Source organism: Phodopus roborovskii, unplaced genomic scaffold, assembly GCF_943737965.1.
Source record: "Phodopus roborovskii unplaced genomic scaffold, PHOROB, whole genome shotgun sequence".
NCBI lineage: Eukaryota > Metazoa > Chordata > Mammalia > Rodentia > Cricetidae > Phodopus > Phodopus roborovskii.
Window position 1 is genome coordinate 7,250,673 of NW_026126613.1, and position 25,899 is coordinate 7,276,571.

At 36.9% G+C, this 25,899-nt stretch overlaps 1 protein-coding gene across 1 annotated transcript in view; it reads left to right on the top strand.

Moving 5' to 3' along the window:
- The window catches only part of Sim1 (SIM bHLH transcription factor 1), a 65,656-nt gene extending 51,754 nt beyond the window's left edge, over window positions 1-13,902 (top strand). Inside the window, exons 10-11 of the mRNA XM_051206183.1 lie at window positions 10,799-11,198; window positions 13,120-13,902. Coding sequence (XP_051062140.1) covers window positions 10,799-11,198; window positions 13,120-13,850 — 1,131 coding nt within the window. The 3' untranslated portion in view covers window positions 13,851-13,902. The remainder of the gene's footprint in view (window positions 1-10,798; window positions 11,199-13,119) is intronic.
- The last annotated feature ends 11,997 nt before the right edge of the window (window positions 13,903-25,899 follow it).

The following is a 25,899-nucleotide window of genomic DNA, read 5'->3' on the forward strand; positions in this document are numbered from 1 at the left end:
GATTGCCATGAGCTTATTGATGTTTCTGTGTCTTTTGTAGTAAAATCTTCTGATACTGCCTTTATTTGCCTTTAAGTTTTCCCTGTTGTGCCAGTGGGAATTCCTCAAAGCTGGCTCCAATGTCTTTTTGACACATACCCATCATTTTACTTTTTGAGTACTTATTTACTTTATGACTCTCCAACATATTTCAGACTCCCCTCCTACCTTCCCTAGTCCTAGAAAGAAAAATTTCTTCAAGGAGTTCTGTTCCTTTTAGAGGAAAATGGTATTTAGAATCAAAATATGATTATTCCCTGGGACATATCGTTGTTTTTAGGCCATTTCAGCAGATGTGGCTGTGAGACAACTTCCTATTTCCCTTCTTGTAACCCCTTCTCCCTGGTAGAAACCAGTTTGCTTGTTCTTGGGTTTATACATCTTGTTGTTTTTATGCAAAAACTAGAAGATAGACATATTTTACTTCTCATATTTTTACATGAAATGTAGCATTATATAACATATATGTGTACATATATTAGATTTTTAATTCTTTCTCCCATGTTTTCCTTTGTTAAAAAATAGCTCTCTTCCTCTCCATTAGGCATACATATTGTTTATTTAACTAATATTTCACATTTGGACATTTAGTTAATTTCTAATATTGTACAAATACTGTTGCTGCTACAGCATTATGTTTGACACACAGCTGTGAACTTTAACTTGTTTAGTTTTATGTTTTAGTCTTCCTTATATTTTAAATATATTTGTCTTATACCGAGAGTGGTATGTTGTTCTCCAAGTATGAAACACTTCCCTCAGTTTCTTCTCACGTCTCTGGTTTCTGCTTCAGATGGCTAGAACTGGTGTGGTCGTGTGAATGTAATTGGCTTCCGTAAGCTCACAGGGAGTAGCACTATTAGGTGTACTCTTGTTGAAGCAGGTATGACCTTGTTGGAGGAAATGTGTCAGTGTGGGAGCGGGCTTAGAGGTCTCCTATACTTAAGCTACCCTGGTTCAGACCACTTCTTGTTGCCTGTGTATCAAGATGTAGGACTGTCCAGCACCATGTCTGCCTGCATGCCACCATGTTGTTAATGATGACAATGGACTAAATTACCATGATGATAATGGACTAAACCTCTGAAAATATAAACTACCCTAACTGGGACAACTGGCTTGTTAGATAGTGGATAGTTTTACTGAACGTCATTACTTTCAGTCATTTTTATTTCATTTTATGTTTTTTAAGTCAATTTCTACTTTATTAAGAGACCTGATCTTGACTTTTTGTCTACATTGGCCTTGTTTAAGTTGTACCATTTTACTTTTAGACTTTGAAACACCATCTATTTTCTATTCTTTGTGTGTAAGAGAGTTGTACTTGTGTGGCACATGTATAGGTAAGTGTGGGTGAGTATGTCCATGCCCAACAGAAAGTCACAGTGGTGTGTTTGGTGTCCTGTTTTGTTACTCTTTCTCTCACAGAAACTGGAGTTAGGCTGATTGTCAACAAGTCTCTGTGATCCTTCTGTCTCTTCCCCTATAGTCCTGGGATTATAGGCACACTGGACCAGACCCAGCTTTTATATAGGTTCTAGGGACTTAAATTCAGATTCTCACATTTGTGCAAGGGGCATTATGTTCCCAGCACCTGAAATATTGTCTACTGTCATGATAGATTGATATTTTGTTTTGTGAATCAGTTTAAAAATCTTGTTTCTTCTTATTTGTAAATTAAGCTGATTTATACTTATTGTCATCATTGATATATTTTTCTTAACACTGTCATATTATTTTACATTATGTTTATTGAATGCCCTGTGGTATATTTCTTTATATTTTACTGATTTATTGCCATTTTAATTAAAATTTTAATTTTGATACAAATGTAAGTTCCTATGAAATGGAAGCATATACTTGATAAAATTGTAAATTTATGTGTGATTTTAGATAGTTATCATACATATTTATCATGGTAAGCTTTCAGTAAATTGTAGTACATTATCATAACCATGATGTCATATTGTAATTGTCAAGGCACTGAACATTTTACTCCACAAGGATCTTACAAGTTTCCCTTTAAGAGTGACAGCAATTTTTCTTCTGTACCTGTTTTTTTTCCCTTAAATCTTTAAAAAATCCTATAGATTTCTGTATCTATTTTTAATCAATAATGTTATGTAGTTGTATTTATTGTCTCAGATCTGTAATATCAGCAGAGCAGGAAGGTAAACAGGAGAATTGTAAGGTCAGGGTCCTGCATGGAATCGAAAGTGAGCTCATGACCAGAGCAGGTAACATGATGAGAACTTGTCCTAAAAAAATAAGTTTAAAAGAAAGAGAACAATGAGAAAGAACTTGAAAAATAGGATAGAGACACTGTTATGGACTATAGATACTTGTGTGCATTTTATGGGGTAGGGGGATGCCCAGACTGCATATAGTAATTATACATTTAGGATTTTATAAAGCTTTAAAAACTATTTTTCAGAGTGGCTATCTCCTTTAACATTCCCACTCCCATTGCATGTATGACCTTGTTTTCTTTCATCTTTACCAGCATATGGTGTTATCATTATTGTAATTTAGTCAACCTGATGCATATACTATCATAAATCATTGTGGTTTTAACTCACATCTGCCTAGCCACTAATGTTGTTGAATATAGTTTCATGTGATTGTTTTCCACCTGAATATTTTATCTAGTAATACCTAACTCAGTTTTTTACCCATTTAAAAATGTTGAATTTGGTTAGTTAATTATACAGTATACATATTAAGTATCTCATTGAATTGCTTGTAAATGTTTCTCCTTGTTTTTATCCTCTGAGTAGAAACTTTTGAAAAACAAAGTTTTTAGATTTTTGGATATATCCCAGCCAGTCCGGATTTTGTTGTTGCTGTTGTCATAAATTTAACTTTTGTTAAATTTTGAAGTTTTGTCAAGCTTCAGAACTTTTTTTTTTTAGCTTTAGTAGTTGGTGTTTTCATTGCATGTTTCCCCAAAACTATTAAGTCTGTGGCCCTTTTGGGTTATTTTTTAAATTTTACAAAAAGATTTACACACACACACACACACACACACACACAATGCGTCACACTTTTTCCTGGTACCTAAGGGGGCCAGAAAATATCATTGCATTCTCAAAGATTAGAGTCAGAGGCAGTGGTAAGCTGCCATATGCGTGTTGGGAATTGTGCCCAGATCTTCTGTCAGAACAGAACTTCTGAGTCATCTCTCCAGCCCCTATTGACTTAATTTTTTAAATAGTTGCAAATGGAGCTCTTAGATTAAGGCCCATTTGATTGTTTCTTTTGAAGAAATACTTAAGGTTCTCCATTACATTTATGCTGAGTGACAGTCCATCAAATTGTGAAACATAAATTGGTGATATTATTGTGGACATAGTTTTGGGGACACTGTCTGGCCTGTTTACTACCCTAGAGGCACTGGGACCCGGGAGAATGGAGCTGATAAATAAGGTATAGTGACGTCTCAGGTAATAGACAACTTTATTCAGAGCATCAGCTGCAGGTGGCAGATAGGCAGCACATGGCAAAAACAGGCTTTTTTTTTTTTTTTAATAGAGGCATATAAACAACAATAACCAGGTGCTAATAATCCGAATTATCTGAAGTAAACTCACTCCTGTTCACTGCACTTGGAAGAAGCATGAAAACGCATTCCAAGAACAATTCTGTGTTTTTGAAGAAACTGAGGTCACGAGACTCTTGTCTTTTTTTCGTTTCGTTTTGTTTTCTCACAAGTACTCCGAATCCTCCTCGCACAACTTCATACTTGGACTGTATTCTGACAATCCCCTATATCTCTAGGAATTTATTAGTAGTGACATACATGTCTTGATGTTGGCTACACAGAATCTTTCTTCTTTTCCAAGTTGTTCTAACGAGTCCAGTTCCTTTGCTATTATTCAAATAAACATGCATATCAATTATAAAAAACATTTCTTTATTCCCTTTAATTTATATTCTTTTGGATGTTTTTCTATCATTTTCTACTTACTTTATTAAAGTTTTCACTAAAATCTATTCATTTTTTCACAATATTTATTCATGTATTATGGCATTAGATGTGAAATCCAGAAATTATACAAGTTCGTTTAGCACTGTGCCACTGAACTGCATCCTTAGCCATGTGGTAGGTATTTATAGTCAATTTCTTAATGTTTAAACATTAGATTCCTAATTCTAGGTAGCGCTTAATTTCATCTGCACTCATAAGTGCATACATGTGTTTGTATGTGTGGCTATTATTTAGTTTAGAGTGTTGCTTTATAGTTTCTCTTTTTTAGTTATTTGACTAGAATTTTGTTACTGAGATGTCTGTAGCTCCATGTTCATGTTTTCTCCATACAAGGGGTTTTTTTAATGAAGCTTACTATCTCCCCATTCTTTGATGCTCTGTGGGCTGTGACCCTTTTCCAGAACATGTGTCATGTCAATTTGTGAATGCATTATTTTGAAGGGATGATGGTGGAAAGGAGGAGGTTTGAAAGGATTAATGCCTTGTGCTTTTATGTGTGTGTTTCTCCTGTTCCTCTTTCCTTCCTTTGCTGCCTTCTCTTGAGGACCACAACCCATTTTGATTTTACTCTAGTCTCATGGAAGAAACACTTTCAAAATTTATTTGAGCTTTGATCACTTCTAAGGTCCCCTCTTGTGGTCAGTGCTGTGAAACACTGGCTTGTGCTTGTATTTTGACACTTAATTTTGTACATTTACACAAATCTTCCCTAGGGTGATTTTGTCTATATACTAAATTTCTCCCACTTCTAGCCTTTTAATTTTCCCTTATCCTACACCTACAGGTTCTACTTGGGAGGTTTTCTACTTATAAACAATTTAATGTTAGTCTCTTTTGTCTCATAGTAATCATGCTGAGGGTGTGAGCCACATTTGACTCAATTTGTGCTTTTGGAGACCTCATGGTTTTGAAAAGCATGTGTAGAAATTTAAATTCAAATAATAAGTATTCTCAATACCTTAAAATTTAATACTTTACATACCAAAATCAACATGTCATATAATTTCTTGTAAATATGTGTCTAATAAAATGGAGTGCTTGGGAGAAAATTGGCATTATAGAAAAATCATAACTCATCCAATAACTTTCTTCTCATAACCATGGCAACAAAATGTCTTGCAGTTGAGTTAAAGTCTTAGTGATTTTTGTCTTTCCTTTGCTTGTTTTTGAGATAGTGTCTCAGTATGTAGCTCTTGAACTTGTAACACTCTTGCTCCATTCTTCCAAGTGACAGCATTACAGGCATTTGCCACCATGACTACAATTATCTTCTTTAAATAAATTAAATATAGCCATAGATGTAGAAACTATGTTTCAACACTAGAAAGAATACCAAATTAATACAACTGAAAGAAACATTAGAGATAATACCATATAATGCAATGCATCATTGTATAGAAGTGCTAGAGAAGATGAAGTCATTTGGCAGTAACAGCAGGAATGAGTAAGGAAATACATGTTTATTCTCTACCAAATGCCCCTTCCATTAAGTGAGGCAGATTACCTCTGTCGGGTACTTTCGCTTGTTAAAAGAAATTAAATCATCTGCCCAAGACCTTGTAAATATAAGGAGATGGAAATGGAAAAACAGAACTTGTGTGGATCAGAAGCTTTATTCTACAGTACTCACTCTACACCCTGAACTTAACTGCAGCCACTGGCTGCATTCCTTTCTGTTTTCCCCCCAAATATTTGATAAACACTTGAAATATTTAAAATTATCAATGCCAATGGATCAGCAACAAAATCATACATATACAAATAACAATATATGAATTGAGTTTATATATTTAGTAGTGTTTTATGTATTTGTGTAACAATAATTAAAACTAGTCCAGAGGCCATTAATTTGATATAAATAAAAGTGGAGGTGGGAAGGGGAAATGGTGTAATTATAATAATCTCAAAAAATAAAAATAAAATAGTTCAAGAAGTCAAAAAATGTTTCAAATCAAACAATGTGCTTTTAGTATTCACAACAATGTTTATATTGGGTGCGGTTCATTTTAAGAGGTTGCTGTGGTTAGGAATGGTAGTGCAATTGGAGGTAGAGGCAATTGGAACTCTGTGAATTCAAGACAAGCCTGATTTACATAGTGAATTCTAGGACAGTTTGGGATAGACCGTGGGGCCCAATCTCAAAAAACAAATCAAAACAGCACATACACACATACAGGCTAACCTAAACCACAAAGGATTAACTATGGATCACAGTGTGTGTGTGTGTGTGTGTGTGTGTGTGTGTGTGTGTGTGTGTGTGTGTGTATGTGTGTGTTGGTATAAGTTCACACATTTTCCTTAAAAAGCAAACATTTATGCTTAGAGTCTATCTGTAGTGTCAAAGCAATTTAAGTTCATGGTCTGAGTGAGCCATGAACCTCGCTCTGCCTGTTTCAAAGTCTTTACACTGCCTATTGACAAGAGGCTTCCTTTCAGATTCTTTTCCAGTGCTATTAAATATGTACCTCATGTGTGCCTGGGTTGTCTCCTGTTGTATTTTCTTCATGAGCAATTCATAGAGTATTCTCTGCTGTGATATTACTTTCCCTTATACACTCAGGGAAAGCCTTCCCCACTCAACAGGGCTTTTGAGCCTTGACTAGAGCACTTCAAAAATAGGTGTAGTTTATATTTTTATAAAAACAAGTGATGTCTGGACAACTTCCAGGTTGGAACAGCATAGATATTGAGCCTCTCTGCGGCAAGCTTTGCTGAAGAAGACACAAATGTAGCATTCAGTTCCCCACTCAGAAAGATCAGGATGTGTTAACCTTGCTTTGCTGAAAGAAAAGTTGCTGTCTTGTGTAAAGAGGCTGGCATGACTGGAAGAAAAGGCTTGTGGCAGGTGGAAGTAATGATGTAGGGATTAGAACTCAGGGTGCTTTGGGCTTTGGTGTCTTCCATCTACAGTCCTGCAAGGAGATTAAGACGGAATTTTCTTTTTTGTTGTTGTTAATGGGAAATGCTGACAGCTCTTATGTGTATTTGGAAAATAATTGAAATAATAATTGAGAATTGTCATGGGAAGAAGTTTGTCCTCATGTGACACCTAATGTAGTTTTTGATTGCTTGACAAGAAGCTGGGTGCCTCATCTCTTTTCCCAAGTATGCCAGGTAGAGCTGCCTTCTTGCATTCAGGTGGGAAGAATCAAGCTCAGGGTGGGTCTGGTAGAATGTGGGGTCTCTGCTTTGTTGGATAACAGTTTCATCACAGGTGATTTGTTCAACCAATTAGTGACAAAAGTAGTAGATTTCCCCACCCCATCATGTTTCATGTCCCCTGGTGGGCTAAGAAAGAAAGTGTGCCATGGACTTACATTCAACATTGGTTTGTGTTTTCTATTATCTTTCTATTCTTTTCCTCTTTTGTGAATGGTGTGTGGGTATCTGTTCAGGTGAATGTATGGGTATGCATCCCATGGTATACACTTGAGGTAAGAAGGCAGTCTTGGCTGTTGGGTCACACATTGTACCTACCTTGTTTGAGACAGAGTCTTGTTTGCTTCTATGTGTGCTGGAACAACAGATACACATTGCTGCATATCTAGCTTTACGTGAGTTCTGGGGAATCCTAGCTGAGGTCCTCATTATTTTATGGCAAGCACTTTATATACTGAGCCACCTCCCTAGCCATCTCCTTTCTTTCTTGACAGTGTTTGACTTCAAGTATAAGACTGTGCTTTGGAGTATAGGTTTTGAGAGCAGATAGACCATGAAGTGTCTGTGCTTCTTTGAAAAACCATAATGGAAACATTAGCGTTGTTTATTCACGTATTAAACAGAGCTGTTTAGTACCTTCATTAGAATGGTTACAGAGACCACATGATAAATGTAGGTAGACATAACAAATACTTAGCAAGTTTTCAATAAATTATCATAGCAGATAATCTCTCCTACCTAAATCATGTTTGGTACTAGGGAATTCCAAATTGGCAGAAATGAATATAATACCATTTTTGTATGAGTTTTTTCCCATTTTCCTTTATTTATTTTTTAATTGAAAATAAATCTTTGTTTCCTTTTTGAGACTTGTTTTCTTTATTAGCCTTGGCTGTTTTGGAACTCACTCTGTGGACTAGTCTGGCCTCTAACTCATGGACCTCTGCTTGCTTCTGCCTTGTAAGTGCTGGAATTAAAGGCTGGCTGAAAATAAAAAAAAGTATACAATATATTCTGGTCATACTTTCCCCCTCTCCAAACTCCTCCCAGACTGTCAATACTTCCTCAGTTACCCAAATCTATACCCTTCCTTCCTTTCTTCCTTCCTTCCTTCCTTCCTTCCTTCCTCCTTTCTTTAAAAAAATGAAAAAACAAACTAAGAAACACACACACACACACACACACACACACACACACACACACACACACACACACACACACGCTGTTCAAAATGGAAACAAAAATATACAAGCAAAGCAAAAGATCAGTAAGATAAAAATGAAGCAATATGAGACAAAAAAGTCTAGAAAAATACCATTAAGTTTGTTTTGTATTGGCCAATTACTCCTGGGCAGGAGGCCTACCCAGTCTGCATTAGAGAAACTAATTTTTCTTTGCAAGTATATGTCAATTGCACATAGCTTCTTGGTTAGGGGTGGGAGCTCTTGTCCACTTCTCCTCTCAGTTCTGGGACCCTGTCTGGCCAGAAAATATGAAGGCCCTGCATGTGCTGCCACAGTCTTTGTGAATTCATATGTGCATCAGTTCTCTTGTATCTGGAAGATGCTGTTTCCTTTGAGTCATCCATTACCTCTGACTCTTATCTTTCCACTTCCTCATCTGCATTGATCCCTGAGCCTTGAGGGGAATGGTTTAATGAAGACATCCCATTTTTGGTTGAGTGCTCCAAAGCCTTTTACTCTCTACACATTGTCCAGATCTGTGTGTCTGTGCCAGTTCCCATCCACTGCAAGAAGATTCTCTGATGATGGCTGAATGAGATATTGATATATGTAGCTATAGCAGAATATCATCAGGAATTATTTTCTTGTTGTGTTTCCCTATGATTGCAAAATCATAGTATTTGGTTTTCCCTTGGGCCTGTGAACTCTGCAGTCTCAGGTTCTTGAATCTCATGGCATGGGCCTTAAATCCAATCAAAGAGTGATTGGGTACTCCTACAACTTTTGTGATACTTTTGTGCCACTATTGTACCAGCATATCATGCAGGCAGGTCACTGTTGTATGTTCCAGGGTTTGTGGCTGGATAGGGGTTTACCTTTCTTCTCTGGTAGCATTCAGAGTACCATGAATGCTAATATACTTCTAGTGCCATGAATACTAATATACTACTAATTTTAGTTCCTTAGCGGGATCCTGAAATTGAGCATATTCCCTGGGAGACCTATGAAAAATTTTGTTTGTTTCTTTTTAAAGTAAAATTTTTATTATTATTGCATGCATGTTTGTGTGCACCTGTGTGATGCGCATGTGAGGACGTGGATGTGCATAAGCCACAATGCATATGTACCAGCGTGCACATGTGGGAGCCAGAAGGACAACATATGGGAGTTGTCTTTCTAGTTCTGCTATGGAATTTGGGGACTGAACTGCTTTTACACACTGAACCACCCTGCAGGTTTTACATTTTGTTTTTAATATACAATGATATAGTTTGGAGAAAGTGAGTTGCAGAATTCCAACAAGATAGGTGGCCTGTGTTCCTCCCACATAATCCTATATGTAACTGAATGTCAGAAGCATATCTATGAACAAGGTTTAATGGGGCAAGGCTTCCAAAGTTACATTGCATTTAAGTTAGGGAAGTATTTAGTAGCTATTTGCCATGTACTCACCATGACCCTGGCACAGCTTTCAGAGAGTTAATAGTTTAGCACAAATTGTCTAGGGGTGGGGAGAGGGCTCATTGGTCAGCCCTTGCTGACTGAAGTTCAATACCCATATTAGATGGCCTACAACGACCTGTTGCAGGGAATTTGAAGCTTCTGGTATCTGTGGGCTCTAACAAACATCCATATTCCCACAACTCTCCATATACACAACTAAAAATGAATGAATAAATAAATAAATAAATAAACCAATAAATAGAATTTAACAAAATGATAAAAGCTCAGAAACTTGGTACTTTAAGCTTTAGTTTTTACCTTGTTTTTCTTCTTCTTTTTTTTTTTTTATAATTTATTTAACTTTATTTTATGTGCAATGGTGTGGAGGTGTCAGATCCCCTGGAACCAGAGACATAGACAGGTGTGATCTGCCATATGGGTGCTGGGAATTGAACCTGGGTCCTCCAGAAGAGCAGTCAGTGCTCTCAACCACTGAGCCATATCTCCAGCCCTTATCTTGTTTTTCTAAGGAAAAAAATAACATGAAAAGTGAATTGATATAAGACAGGAACTTTCTTGGACTCTTACTTGGGCAAGGCCATTTGAGTGGTGGTGAAGAATTTGGGTTTGAGTCTTGGTTTTGTTATACAGTCCTCCCTTGTTGTCTTGGCCAGTTATTTTACTTTGTGCCTTAGCATCCTTATCCACATCATTAGGACACTGACATTATTAAGGGTTATTAAAACTACCTGAGGTAATTCACTTCATTCAGTGCCTAGTACTTCAGTGTTTGCTATTAATTTTATCTCTTTCAAAGCCAGGAGGATTTCCTGTATGGGTATTAGCTAATTAAATTGCTCAAAGTGAGGCTGCCTCAGGCCTATGTGACCTTCAGTAGCTGCAAAATGAAGGCTTTAAAACATTATTTTAAAAAACAATCTATTTATTTATTACTGATGTTGTCCCCTTACCCCTTTGGTTTCAGTATCCAGGATTCCATACTGAAAGATCAGAATCTGACCATGACAGCCAGTGGGGTGGAAGTCCACTGACTGACGCTGCCTCCCCCCAGCTCCTGGACCCAGAGAGGCCTGGCTCTCAGCATGAAGTGTCCTGCGCCTACAGGCAGTTCCCCGATCGCAGCTCTCTCTGCTATGGCTTTGCACTGGACCATTCCAGGCTGGTGGATGACAGGCACTTCCACACTCAAGCCTGTGAGGGAGGCCGCTGCGAGGCAGGCAGGTACTTCTTAGGTGCACCACCAACTGGGAGAGATCCCTGGTGGGGCTCTAGAGCAACCTTGCCTCTTACCAAGGCCTCACCAGAGAGTAGAGAAGCCTATGAGAACAGCATGCCGCATATTACCTCTGTCCACAGGATCCATGGTAAGAGCTTGAGGGATACCAGATCCCCAACAGGAGGCTGTACATTAGAGTGATGCTCCCCAGTGGTTTTATACCTTTGATCTACAGAACCTCACACCAGTGGAATTTTAAGAACTAAGTCCATTCAGCTTAAGTGTTATTTTGGTAGTGTTAGCGTATTTATGACAGATGAGAAAAAAAAGTCATTTTAAAAATAATAAGGAAGTTAAGTATCAGCAATTTGTAAGTCTATTAAATTTGTAGCTATATTTGAATTTTGCAGTGTTATTCTCCTCAGTAACCTCACAATGGCTGCCCAACAGTGAGGGTGTTTGATATGTTGGACAGGTCAGTCTTTGCTTAATAGACTTTGTGCATACATGTGTTGCTTTTCTAGGAAGCAAGTTCTGGTACCTGTCTCCCATCACCATGACAACCAAAATATCACCTTGAAAAAGGTGGAGAAACCACCTGGATTTTCCACTTGGGATAGTTAGTTACATAGCTTCATTAGCCCAGAGAAAGGAACACTAGTGTTAAAGCTTTGATAATTGGTAATACTTTCTTCAAACTAAATTGTTCCATAAATTACAAAGTAAATTACTTTGGTAATTACTTTCTTCAAAGAAAATGAGTTAAGAAAAGTATATCCTGTTCATTCTAAGTGCAGCTCTGGGCAGGTCTTTGATAATCTCCCTGTTTTATTAAGTCACTGACATTATGAAGATCCTGCTAATTCTCTCCCTGCTCTTAGCATGAGAAATGTGCTAGACCATGTCTTCATCTACAAAGTTCCCTGACAGATACTTCCATGAGCAATTTTAACTTCTTTCCATTGTTGCTTTTTATTTTTCTGATTTCCTCTGAGTAAACAACTTGTTAAGAACCAATGAACATTTTGGTAGTCTGGAAATGGAAACCCAGGGCAAAGAGCAATTCCTTGCTAGATATAGATGAGAAGCAAAACTTAACCTATATAGAAAACATTAGAAATGAAACGTTAGAAATGAAACGAGAAAAGAGAAAAGAGAAAAGGAAGCAACAGTCTATGATACAGGGCTCTTTAACGTTAAGCAGTCTTCACAACTTATATGTCCCTGTCTTCTTTTAGTTTTGCCTTTTATATTTATTTCAGGCAGAATCATTCAATTTCTGAAATACATTTTGAATTCATTACTCTTCAGTATTAGACCTGCCTTCCTAGTTCAGAATAAGCTGTTATAAAAATGTTAATATTTATTTATTCAAGACTGTTTGAATAATGATAGGAGTTCTGTTTCAGAAATAACCAAAGTTTCCATTGTTACCTCTGATGCTAACGTGGTTACCTTGCTGTTAATAACAAAGTATTTATTCTTTTGATTATGACAACATATCTCTACAGCTATGTCACCTATCCACCCACATACCCATATACAAATATTTTCATCAATTCACAGTTTTTAAAAAACTAACATTAGAGTTTCAGTGTAATTCCATTTAAGATAAATTGAGAATTATTAAAAAATTTCAGTGACTTATTTAAAATATAATAGTTCAGCTTATACAATTGTCTTCTGTAAATTCAACTGAAAACATTTTTCTAATAACAAAAACCAAATTGTATTCATCTTCCTCATATTATTTGTAGCTGTATAGACCCATGTATACAAAGAGAAATGTGAATGTACTTTACTGCTTTACTAATTAACATTCACAACTCATGAATGAAGTTTATCCAAGAAACATTTTTTAAATGTTACATGCAATTGAAACCGATTGTATACATATGAAACAAACATACATCTGAATTTTAGTACAAATGTCAATATTCTTTCATATAGGTCTGTTTTAATTTCCAATATTTCATTAAAATGAAAGATATAAGATTTTTTTCTAGGAAAGAAATGCACTTGTGTGTGTGAATTTTGACACTACCTACTTTTTACTTTTTATGATGTAGGTCGAGGTCACTGGGATGAAGATAGTGTGGTCAGCTCTCCAGACCCTGGGTCAGCCAGTGAATCAGGTGACCGATACCGCACTGAACAATATCAAAATAGCCCACATGAACCTAGCAAAATTGAGACTCTTATAAGAGCCACACAGCAGATGATTAAAGAGGAAGAGAACAGATTACAGCTAAGGAAAGCTCCTCCAGACCAACTGGCTTCCATTAATGGAGCTGGTAAAAAACACTCCCTCTGTTTTGCAAACTATCAACAGGCACCACCAGCAGGGGAAGTATGCCACACCTCTGCTCTTGCCAGTACTTCACCATGTGACCATATCCAGCAGAGAGATGGAAAGATGCTCAGCCCTCATGAAAATGACTATGACAACAGCCCCACTGCACTGTCTCGGATAAGTAGTCCCAGTTCTGATCACATTACAAAGTCCAGTTTGATCTTGGCTAAAGACTATCTACATTCAGACATGTCTCCTCACCAGACAGCAGGAGACCATCCTGCCATTTCTCCAAACTGCTTTGGCTCTCACCGGCAGTATTTTGATAAGCATGCCTATACATTAACTGGATATGCTCTGGAGCATTTATATGACAGTGAAACTATTAGAAACTATTCGTTGGGATGCAATGGCTCACACTTTGATGTAACTTCCCATCTGAGGATGCAGCCAGACCCAGCACAAGGACACAAGGGAACATCTGTTATAATAACCAATGGAAGCTGATGTTTTTCTAAGATATTTTGTTCTTCAAGGATTGATCTCTGAAGCATATTTATATTTAGCAGCATTTACTATGCCACAGATTGTGAGAAAGCCTAAGTTAAAGTTTCTGGCTATTTGTTGTGAGTTCCCATGAAATAAAAAAAATAATACAAAACAAAACAGTACCAACATTCAGGGTTATACACAGACAATTGAGCTAAATTGAATACAGAAATTGCCAACATATTATAGTGGAACCATAAGAGATATATTTAAATTGAAAATTACTAACACAAATTAAGCATATATGCCACTTGGGAGGGCTGATGAATGAAAACATTGTGTCCTGACAATCTAATAGAATTCATACACATAGACCTTATGCTATTCACAAACTGCTATGTACACTTCCCATGCATAAATACACAAAATGGGTACTTTTCCTTACCTACCACATAAAGCTTCTTAAAGAAATACCAGTTTCCAAAAACAACTAAAGAAGAGAGGGATATGTCTTGTAAACCAGTTTCTTCTTCTTCTTCATGCTTTTAAACTAGTCCACTGGCTACAATACATGAATGCATTCTCAGTTGATACCCACTACAAGCATCAGGAAGGAGTGATTTCCCACCTTATTTTGAGTTAGACATGGACCAGGATTGCATTGACACAACAGTAAAGATCTTTCTAAGTCACAGCATTGAAATATTGGGAGACACATAAAAAATGGAGCCTACTCAATTTTAAGTGCTTTAGTGAAGGAAAGGGCAAAGCGGCATAGACTGATACTAAATCTCAAAACAACTTTTAAGGCTGAGAGCAGGTAAACAACATTTTGGCGGCCAGTGTACAAAATACACAAATAAGAGTTTTAAGCCAGTTCACCCAGACAAAAATGAGATCTGTAAACTATTATAGGACAACAGGATAAGTACTTAAAAGTATTTCAAAGTATGCTATCATGTGACAAACCTCATAAGAGTGTAAGATAAAAGGTTAGGCAGATGGACAAGTGGTTCAAAGGGTGCATGTGGAATTCACAGGGAAAACGTGACTTAGCTTGCTGTTTGTAAACACTGAAAACAACATACTTGCTCATATGTCCATGAGGTACAATGAAAAGTCCAGTGGACTAGTTGCTAAGATCTCTGGGTTTTTAATTCTGCTGTTGCCTGCATCTTGGTTTTCTGGTCTTAAAGGCGGCTCTTGTTCATGGTTCTGTGATTCATTGATGCAGTGGAAGTAAACTTGTGAACAGTTAAATCTTCGCCATGAGTTTTCAAGACTTAGTGGTTCTGGATTTTCCATACACTCAGAGGTCTAGATACTTTGCTACTTCAGCAATGTGTGGGCTCTTTCAGGCAGGGAGAGTTATAGTGGACTCTCTCTTAGATGCAGCCAAATGTAGAGAGTAGAAATTTATGAGGCAGAAGAAAAAATAATAAAATTTACTTAATGCACTATTCTTTAGTATTCAAAGAAAAATAACATGCGTGGTTAGAAAAGTTTGATAGGTAATATTTTTAGGATTCCCATGCCTGTTACTTTTGCCATATTTAAGGAGGAGAATGTACTGGAAGCACTTGATGATTATGAAATCATTACATGGCATTGAACACTCAGGGATCAGTACTGTATTTTCATCACTCAATACAATCATTTGGTGACAGTCTGTGTGTCAACAAATTGAGAGTTGTTTGTATATGAGAGAAGAGGCTACATAAAACTAGCTACTTGAGTAAAACAGAACAGTATTATCAATGAAAGTGAACACAGGATCAAGTCACTGAGAAAATAGCTTATGTACTTAAATATACTTTCACAAATGTTTAAAGAACAATGAAAACTAAAATTTGATCTCCATAAGAAAAATATTCAGTAATTTTGAGAAAATCATTTCTGAGAAACACACAGCCAGGATAGATGATTTGGATAAAATTTCAACATGAGAAATGTTTTCAGAATGGTATTGGTTTTGCAGAACTCTGTAGATCAGACACAAATATTTGAGGAATATGTGTTTTGGGCAGAAAAATATATACAAGTAGGTTCTAATGTTGGGTAGATATACATTAGTGCATCAGAGGTACCTTCTGTAAGAAATAGAAAGAAGAGCCTAGGAAAATGAACTGATGCTAAAGAGAGGGTTGTCACTAAAGGAATGGCAGCAGAGTTTTTAATTTGGAGGATATAACTCATTCAAAAATAAATTGTGAACTCCACAGACAAAGCCTCATAAGGAGGAGCAATGCTTCCCAGAATTCCAGAAATAAAAATTTTTAAACAAAGACAGAATCTTCTAAATTATATTTTGATTAACAATCTTGGTAGATTGACCCATTTAAAATACATTAGTCATTTATTTAATTAAACAAATGTCAGTTTTGAAGTGGCAATTTTACAATATTGCATATAATGCCTATAGACTCACAATATATATAGCTTACATTGTTTTGCAGCATGGCATGATTATTATAAATGACCCAAAATGAATTGATCTTTTAAAACTAGGTGGCTTCTTACTGTTCATATAGATTTATAAAATGCATTTGTATTCTACGTTATTTTGTTCTGTACAGGAACATATTTGCCCATAAAGAATTATCATCGGTGTCTTAAAAATATGGGATGTAAAATAAATACATTCTCAATAACTTAATCAATTAAAATTAAACTAAAATTGGCTTTAGTTTTAATCCTTAACTTTCCTATCTTTGCTAAAAATTTGAAAGCCTGAGAAGCATGTTTCCTTTTTCACTTTGGGAATTCATAACAATGTTATATCTAATTTTATCACTACAGCATGCACAGTTCATTAGTATCTACAAAGCCCATTCTATCTGGAAATAGTAAGAATATATCTGGTACCCATTTACTTCCTTTACCAAGATAAAGGTTAAAATTGTAGATGAGCAATGAAATATATATTTCCCCAATCTTCCTTGTGAAAATTCTGTTAAAATTATTGTTGACAACATACAGTTGATATATTCTTTTTGAATGTGTTTTTAAGGTCAGAGACAATGTAGATCATTTATGTATGCTCTGGCACCACAAATCTTTTGACATCACTTGCAAAATCTAATGTGACAGCTTTTAAAACCGTGCTTGCCTGTATAAGACACTATGTCAAAACTGATAGGATATTTAAAACCAGACAAGATGTGATAAACAATTTCTTCAGTATTCATATGGAAAGATATAGTTTACAGGGCTAGAATATTTCCAGCGAGTACTATTCTTAATGCCTGCACTCTGCTGTCACATGCTGCCTTTGAGCAGAGAATTTCACTTAAAATAAGCTTGAATGGGATTTCTTCAAAAGGATAATATGTTCTATTTCCATTTCTTTTTAATGTGAACTTTAATTCTAATACAAGATTACTTGGAAAGTATGAATAGACTTTTTGAAATAAGACAGAAGCCCCCCTCAAGATCTAGACTGTGTAAGTGATAGTATAGCTGGAAACACTCTGAATACAGATTTTCTATTTTATAACTCTGCCTCTTGCTTTGTATCTCTTGTCTGTTTCTCTTTATCGGAACCAGCTAATAATTAAGCTATTTGTATGATTTATTAGTGCTAGAAGTAATTGAGAGTGACAAGGTGAAAGCTGAGGACTTGACTGGGAATCACTTATCTTTCCTGGAATAGGGTGGCACAGTCCTTGTTGAAAAAAAAATGAATATCTGGATTTGGCTTCTTAGTTCACTCAAATGGTAGATGTAGACACATATCCAATTTTTCTGAATGACTTGACAAAGAATGTAAGTCCTCCAATAAGTAATTGAGCATTCATGTAAATGTCAGATTTTTGTGAGTAAGGACTTCACTGTAGAGAAACATCTGTTGACTAGCTCTTACTGTTAAAATATATGGTGGATAAAACATTCTAAATTTTAAGTGAGTGACACAACAGCTTTGGATACATGCAAGTGTATCATAAATAGGAAATGTCCTTGGGGGAAAGTTTTGTGTGGTGCTTATTTGTTGTGCATAAAGGTTGTATGGGTAGTGCTTAAATTCAAAAGGTAAGATGACACTCAATTCCATATAGACACTTATTCAGCATTCCTTCTCTGAGACTGTGTGAAGAACACACACACACACACACACACACACACACACACACACTGACTTTTATATTACTTTGAGAATTTATACATGTACTATATCCAATGTGAATGTATGATGATTCACACAAGAAATTCTAATTCATAATTTTAAACTAATCACTGTAGTTTTATTTACAGGAATTTGCTGTGTAAACTTTGCCTTCATTAACTAGGTAACAGGACTTTGTCCTAATCTGATAATCTTAGACACACCTAGTCAAATTAAATTTCTACTCAATAATTATGTGTTTACATTTTAAAAGAATGAAATTGGAATGGAGAAATATTTCCAGTAACTGTAACTTCTTTTCAAAGGAATAGACTTCAAAAAAGAGAAAGAAACAAGAGGCACATCAAGTATGATAAAATATTTTATGCTTGGTTTGACTGACATGCTAGAAAAAGGATTATATTTGTGAGAAAAGATTCTGGTTCAAAATACCCTCTTGCAATGTATAGTTTTTAGTGATATTGTAGTATAAACTTGTAATTTGAACTTTTACTTTGGAATGTAAAGTAGAAAATAATAGCTATGTCAATGATATCTTGCAAAGTGTTCCCATTTATAATTATTTATATTGTAAATAGCTTTCTGAAGTAAAATTGAGATTAATGTCCATAAAATGTATTTATTATGTGAGGAACTTTTGGTTTAAAATATAGTTACCTACATGCAGTTTGAGTCTGAATTATTCATTGAAAGAAGAATCTTTACAAGACAAAACAGATTTGTCAGCTAGATTGATGTTCTACAGACAGCCATTTTAGCTCTTGATTTGGTTAGGTTGCTCAACTCTCTACAAACATACCTTGCACAGAGACCCAAAAGCAGAAACTTGAGCACACACAGTAACTACTCCACAAGGTGTCTATTTTGTTAGACCCCATGTTAGACCTCATGTGCTTTGAAGAAAATGTGAGTTCCTTAAATAATCATAAAATAGAATATTCCCTGCTCCTCCCTAGGGCCCAGATTGAAACCATCACCTGGATTTAGTCATTTTTACCAGGGAAGATTTTTACACCAAGGTAAACTCTTGTGCATTCTAAGGGAGCATCTTCCCATCCTGCCCAGCCCTTTGCACACCCCTCCCCCCAAAGGAAATGGTAGAGATGTTTTTCATTCCAAATAAAGTTATCTTTAAAAAGAGCCACCATGTGTCAGTCATAAACAAAGCTTAGACCATTGTAGAAGTCAGTGAGAAGATCACTTCATACCAGAGAGGTAGATTTGGAGCATTCTCCATTTTAGTAATAAAGGATTGAGATTCAGAGTCCTTAAATTGTTTCAGTCACAAAGCTTGTATGTGGTGGAGATGAAATTTGAACCTACCACATTTTATCAATCATAATGCTACATAAAAGGAAGGGAAATCTTGTTTAAATGGTAGCTGCATAAAACATACCATTCAGTCCAGTGAAGGATGACTCCAGCAGCGCCTGGGAATTCTCTGTGCTAGGGTTGCTGTTCTCCAGTTTCACTGATATGAGTGCCAGCCTTAGGAGAGCCAGGCCAATCCTGTGGTACCCTTCAACAAAATTCTGTGTTTCTGCTTTGATGTCTGGAGTTAAATATGCTTGGAGTCAAGTTTTTTTTTCCCACAGGTTTCCTATGATATTTAGTTAGTTTCACTGGTTTCCTATGATATTTAGTTTAAAAAATTGTGATACTAGGTAGAGCTCTGTGTGCGCTTAGCAAACACTATACCACTGTGGTCCTTGATACTTGCCTGTTTTCCTAGAAGCATTTTCAATTGACAAAATTTAATTAATAGTAATTCGAAATTATACATTTCAGATTATGAACTCAAGCATATGTATTACCTTTCATGATAACCACTAAAGATTCTGTTTTGTTTCCTGGAAAGCTTTCATTTCTATTGGGCTAAAAATCCAACTAAAGAGAGATGGCTCAGTGGATAAATTGTCTCTCTTGCAGAGGACCTGAATTCAGGTTCTAGCACCTATATAGTACAGCTCACACCTGCAGGTCTAATGTCCTTAAGGTGCCCCTACAGGCACCTGCACTCATGTATACAAACCCCAATATCATTGCACATGCATATGCATGATTGAAAATAAATTTAAAAAATTTAACCAAAGCTTACTCATTCAAGAACTAGGATAGGTGCATAATAAATGCATCTCCCCTCCTCTCTCTCTCTCTCTCTCTCTCTCTCTCTGTGTGTGTCTGTGTGTGTATATATGTGTGTATACATACACATTCATATGTATTCGTGAGCATCTCTTTTGTCCAGAGAGCAATATTGGGTATCATTCTTCAGGAGCCTCCCAACTCATCCTTGTCAAGGTCTCTTGGCCTTTGGCTTGCTCATTAGGCTGATTAGAAAGCTCCAGGGGTCCTCCTATCTCCACCTTCACAAATAAAGAGCATACAAATGAACACCAGCATTCTTGGCTTTTATGTGAATGTTGAGGATCACACTCAGCTCCTCAAGCTTATATGACAAGTAGTTTTCTTACTGTATAATTCCCCCAGCATCCAAGCACTTGATTCTAAGGGTATTCGGTAGACAGGTCTTAGGTGGCTGTTGCAGTTACAACATTATTTATGTTCAAAGTAGGGAAAGAAACTGCCTGCATGTTGCCTCCAAGCAAAGATAGTTCCTATAAGTTGTTTTATAGCAGTGGTTAACATCTGTTGAGGCAGTGGTAATAATGCAACCAGTGGTACTAAGAACCCAGACATTATTCCAAGTCCATCTATCCTGCTATGGTCTTCTGATAGTTCTTTTTTGGTCCTTTTTCATATCATAATTATGCTTTATAAATTACATGCTGTATTTCCAATGTAATGGGTGTCAGGGTAGAAGCTATGTAAAGCAGCTCTAATTTGAGTGTTTGTAAATGACTTCTGCTTTCTTAGCTTCTCTCAGGTCATATTTCTGTGCAGGGAGTAATTACTGGGAATGTGACTTGAGTGCCATCTAGGCAAATCTTACAGAGAATCTTGGTAGTATCTACAGAGCAATAAGGATCTCATATTAGTTTCTGGTGAGGACTATTCTGATAGTTTTTTTTTTTGGTATATATCCTTAAAAAATAATTCAATGAGTCTTATGAGTAAGGTCTCCAGATTTCATGTGGAAATGGGCAATTAGGATCTAATGTGGGAAAAATAATTCAGACAGTAACCACACTCACTACTCTATGCATTTCCATATCTCTAATTTCCATTTTTTTTGGCCCTGCGTTAATCACATGCTCCATTTGTTAGGCCAGGCAGTGCTTGTTTATGATGCCATGCTAAAACTAGCACTTTTAATTTAAAATGTCAGAGGCACAATTTTTCACACACACTTGCAATTATGTAGTGTGGGCAGGAAAAGAGATTTATTCCAGTAAACTTGTTTATATACTGCTTGCAGACATCTGCTGGTCATACCTGTTCCTTGTTTAAATGCTCACATTTGCTATAAAGTTAACATTGATGGCTTTCTTACACAAAAGTAAAATATATCAAAATTATATTTTTATGTTATTTTGTATTATTTGTGTTTGTGCGCTCCTACATGTGTGTGGGTTCATGTGTATATGTATGTGGAGTTCAGAAATCGACACGACACTGAATGTCTTGCTATCCCCTTTATTTGTTTACTTTACATCTGGACCACAGTTTCTTCTCCCTCTACTCCTTCCAGTCCCCACCTCCACTTCCTCTCTGCTGCAACCCCCATCCACTCCTATTCCATTTCTATTCAGGAAAGAGCAGGTCTCCCATGGATATCCATAAAATATGGAATATCAACTTGTAGACTAAGCACCTAGCTTTGAATTAAGGCTGTGCAAGACCACCCAGTATAAGGAATAGGGTCTCAAAAGCCAGCAAAAGAGTCAGACAGCTCTTGCTCCCTCTGTTAGCAGCCCCATAGGAAGACCAAGCTGCATAACTGTCAGAGTGGGCTCACTCTCTGGCATGGGTCTCAGGTTGGACCAATTTATTGGCTGGAAGCTACCACAATACCTGCACCACACTTACCCCAGCACATTCCATAGGCAGGAGATACTGTAAGTCAAAGGTTATGTGGCTGGATTGGTGTCCTAATTCCTCCGCTGGAAGTCTTGCCTGGTCACAGGAGAAGGCAAATTCAGACTGTATATTCCCTATTGCTAGGAGTCATAGCTGGGGTTATATAATATATATATTCCTGGGAGTTTTCCTTGCACCTGACCCCAAAATGCTCCCCTACCCTTTCCAGTTGGCTCTTTCAGTACTTTCACCTTACCCCCACCTGAACATTCATATTCATGTTCTCATCCCTACCCACTCCCAGCCCACTGATGAAATATATTCTATTTCCTCTTGCCATGTAAGTCAGAGTACTCTCCTTGGACCCTCCTTGTTACCTAGCCTCTCTGGGTCTGTGGTTATCCTTTAATTTATAGGTAAAATCCACTTATACATGAGTACCTACCATGTTTGTTTTTCAGGTTTCAGGGTTACAACACTCAGTATGATTTTTTTTCTAGTTCCATCCATTTGCCTTCAGATTTCATAATATCATTGTTTTTAATGGCTGAAAAACATTCCATTCCATCCAAACCTATCTTTGGGTGAGGGCATTTAGGTGGTTTCCAGGTTCTGGTTATGATGAATAAAGCTGCTTTGAACATATTGAGCAAGTGTGCTTGTGGTATGATTGAGCATCTTTTGGGTATATGTCCAAGATTGCTATCCACCTTATTATTTATTTTTTTTATTTATTTACTTTGAGACTATGTCTCTTGCTAAAGCTGGAGCTAACCAACTGGATAGACTGGCTTGCCAGTGAGCCCAGAGATTCTCCAGGCTCTGCCTTGCCAATTACTGGGACCACAAGTGCCCTATGCCATATTGAGCTTGACTGAGTTATGATATCATCCCCCAAAATGTCTTTTAATGTAAATCATAGACCTTACTTTTGGAATTTGTCTTCCTTTCATAGAGAGTGTTAGTATATTGACAAATGTTATCAAAATATGAGATGGCATCAGAAAAAAAGAAGAAAATATGTCATAGAAATTCTGTTATTCAATCCATAAACCCAACCCCTCTTTATATCTATCTATCTATCTATCTATCTATCTATCTATCTATCTATCTATCTATCTATCATCTAGTGTGTGTGTGTGTGTGTGTGTGTGTGTGTGTGTGTCTGTGTATTCATGTTTATAGCACACATGTGGAGGTCAGAGGACAACTTTCAGAAGTCAGTTGTCTCCTTTCACTCTGACTTCTGGACATTGAAATTATGTCATCAGTCTTGGAACCAAGTATCTTTTCATACTGGATAATTTTGCCACACCCTTCATATTCCTTTAGATAGCTTTCTGTCTATGCGTCCTTCTTTAGAGACTTTTTCTTTTTAAAAAAATTATTTAAATTTGAAACAAGCTTGTTTTACATGTCAATCCCAGGTCCCACACCCTCCTGTCCTCCCCTGTTTTTCTCACCAACCCCCATCCCATTTCCTTTCTGCTCCCCAGGGAGGGTGAGGCCTTCCATGGGGAGTCTTAAAAGTCTGTGATATCATTTGGAGCAGGGCCTATGCCCTCCCTCATGTGTCCTCTATGTGGAATAAATACTGATTCACTACCAGAGGCCCCAAAGACTGCCTAGTCCTCCTAACTAACACCCACGTTCAGGAGGTTTGGGTGGGTCCTATGCTGGTTTCCCAGCTATCAGTCTGGGGTCCATAGTTCCCCCTTGCTCAGGTCAGCAGTTGGGCGCCATATGTAAGGAGTAAGTTTTTTCCTCCTCCCACTGGTCTTGTCCTGCTGCCGTGCCTGCCCCAATTAACACACAGAGACTCTGTATTTGATATAATGCTGTTGGCCAGGTACTAGTTTTTTATTGGTTAGCTCTGTCTTAAGTATAATCCATTTCTGTTAATCTAAGTATTTCCACGTGGTTTCATCTTACCGGAGAGAGGTGGCTGGTGGTCCTGCTCTCTCCAGTCTCTCCATCTTGACTCCTCCTTCCTCCTTCCTCTTTCCTCCTTGTCTCCTAGTCCTGCCCATCTTGCTTTCCTATTTGCCAACAGTGCTTTATTCATTAACCAGTATGAGAAACATATTTACAGAATGACATCTCCCATCATCTCCTCTTTTATGTCTAAATAAAAAGAAGGGTTTTAACCTTAGCATAACAAATATCACATAACAGTTATCAAATAAGAATCACAGTTAACAATATTTAGTTCATTAACATTTAGCAAGATTTGAAGAAAATATTCCACAAAGTCCTATATGTAACTTATCTTTAATCCTAACTAAGGAAAACTATAACCATAACTATTTGTCTTCAACTCCCTCAAAGACCACAGAAGGAAAATATATACACTCTAGAAATGACAGAGACAACTCACTGCCTAGTTAGTTACCCGAAGTTCTTCTGTAATCTTCCATCTTCAGCCCATAGGCCATAGTGTGTCTAGCAGTCTCTTCAGCAAGCAGGAAACTTTTAACTGTTTCTTGTATTGGCAGTTTGTCCGTCACTTTTCTCTGTGTCCTGCACACTGTTTGGCAGACTCTTACATGAAGCAGGAACTCTGTAGCAATGTCCATCTTGAACCAGCAGTCACTTTTCTGTGGGTCCTACATGTCCAGTTTATACATCATGAAGTCAAACAGTCCAGACAAGAGCAGTATCTTGCCCAAATGGCTAGTCTTGCCATATTGAAAGCAAACTCCATAACACATTTCTTTGATGTCCATCTTCCTTTCTGACTCAGTGGTGTTGCTAGGAGCAATTATGCCTCACTGTTAAGAAAAATCCTAAACCATTTTAAATGCCATATTCTGTTGGTCTTTGAAAGGTTTGAAGAATGCCTATTTATCTCAAATACATGTCTGCATATCTAGAAATATTAACTAGCTTAACTATAAGATCTGACTATCACAGGTACTATCTATAATCTGTATTGAATTATACTTTACATTTCTACACAATACCTAAACAAGAGGAGAAATATACATATCACAAAATTGACCTTAAATTTGTATCAATAAATGAAAATCCATTCCAAAACAAAGTAATCATATCTATACCATAATCCCCTTTTTACCTTTAAAAAGATTGGTTGTGGTCATTAACCATTTAAATTAAAACAAACATTTATAAACAATATTTGGGAATTTGGGTGTCGTTCTTTCCAAACTGATTACTGCTGGTAGGGGGCGCTATCATGGGGATCCTAAGAAGACACAGAAATCCTGGCTGTAGTCTGCAAGGCTGCCTTGTTCAAGCTGTTTTGAATGCTGGATTACCAGGAACTCTGTTTCAGGGGGTCTGGCTTGATCAAACCACATTAGTCTGAAAGGAATCCACAGATTCTTACTTGGTAAGTGTTGTGTTATATATTTTGCTATGTTAAGGTTAAACCCCTTCTTTTTATTTAGACAGAAAAGAGATGATGGAAGATGTCATTCTGTAAATAGGAAAGCAAGATAAACGGGACTAGGAAACAAGGAGGATTCGAGGACGTAGTAAGGAGGAGTCAAGATGGAAGACAGAGAGAGCAGAAGGCTGGCGGCCTCTCTCTCTGGTAAGATAAGACCACGTGGAAGTACTTAGATTAATAGAAATGGGTTAATTAAGACAGAGCTAGCTGATAAGAAACCAGTACCTGGCCAACAGCATTATGTCTAATACAGCATCTCCATGTGTTATTTGCCTTGACCCTAAAATTGGAGCTAAAAAGGACCAGAGAAAGAAAAAAACAGTTTGGACCTGAAATCAGAGCCTTCTCTGTCCCTGACACAAAACCAACCAATCTTTGAATAGTCAAAATAAACCAATCCCTGAGTAGGGAGTAGTAACCTCTATTCTAGAGGTATGATCTTTTTTTGACCTCAGCCTAGGGAAGTAGTAACTGTTAGTATTTAGGCATCCTTACTGGCCTACCCTTGGATTTCTGACAGGATATGCCTTCAGCTGCAGCCACTAAGAGTA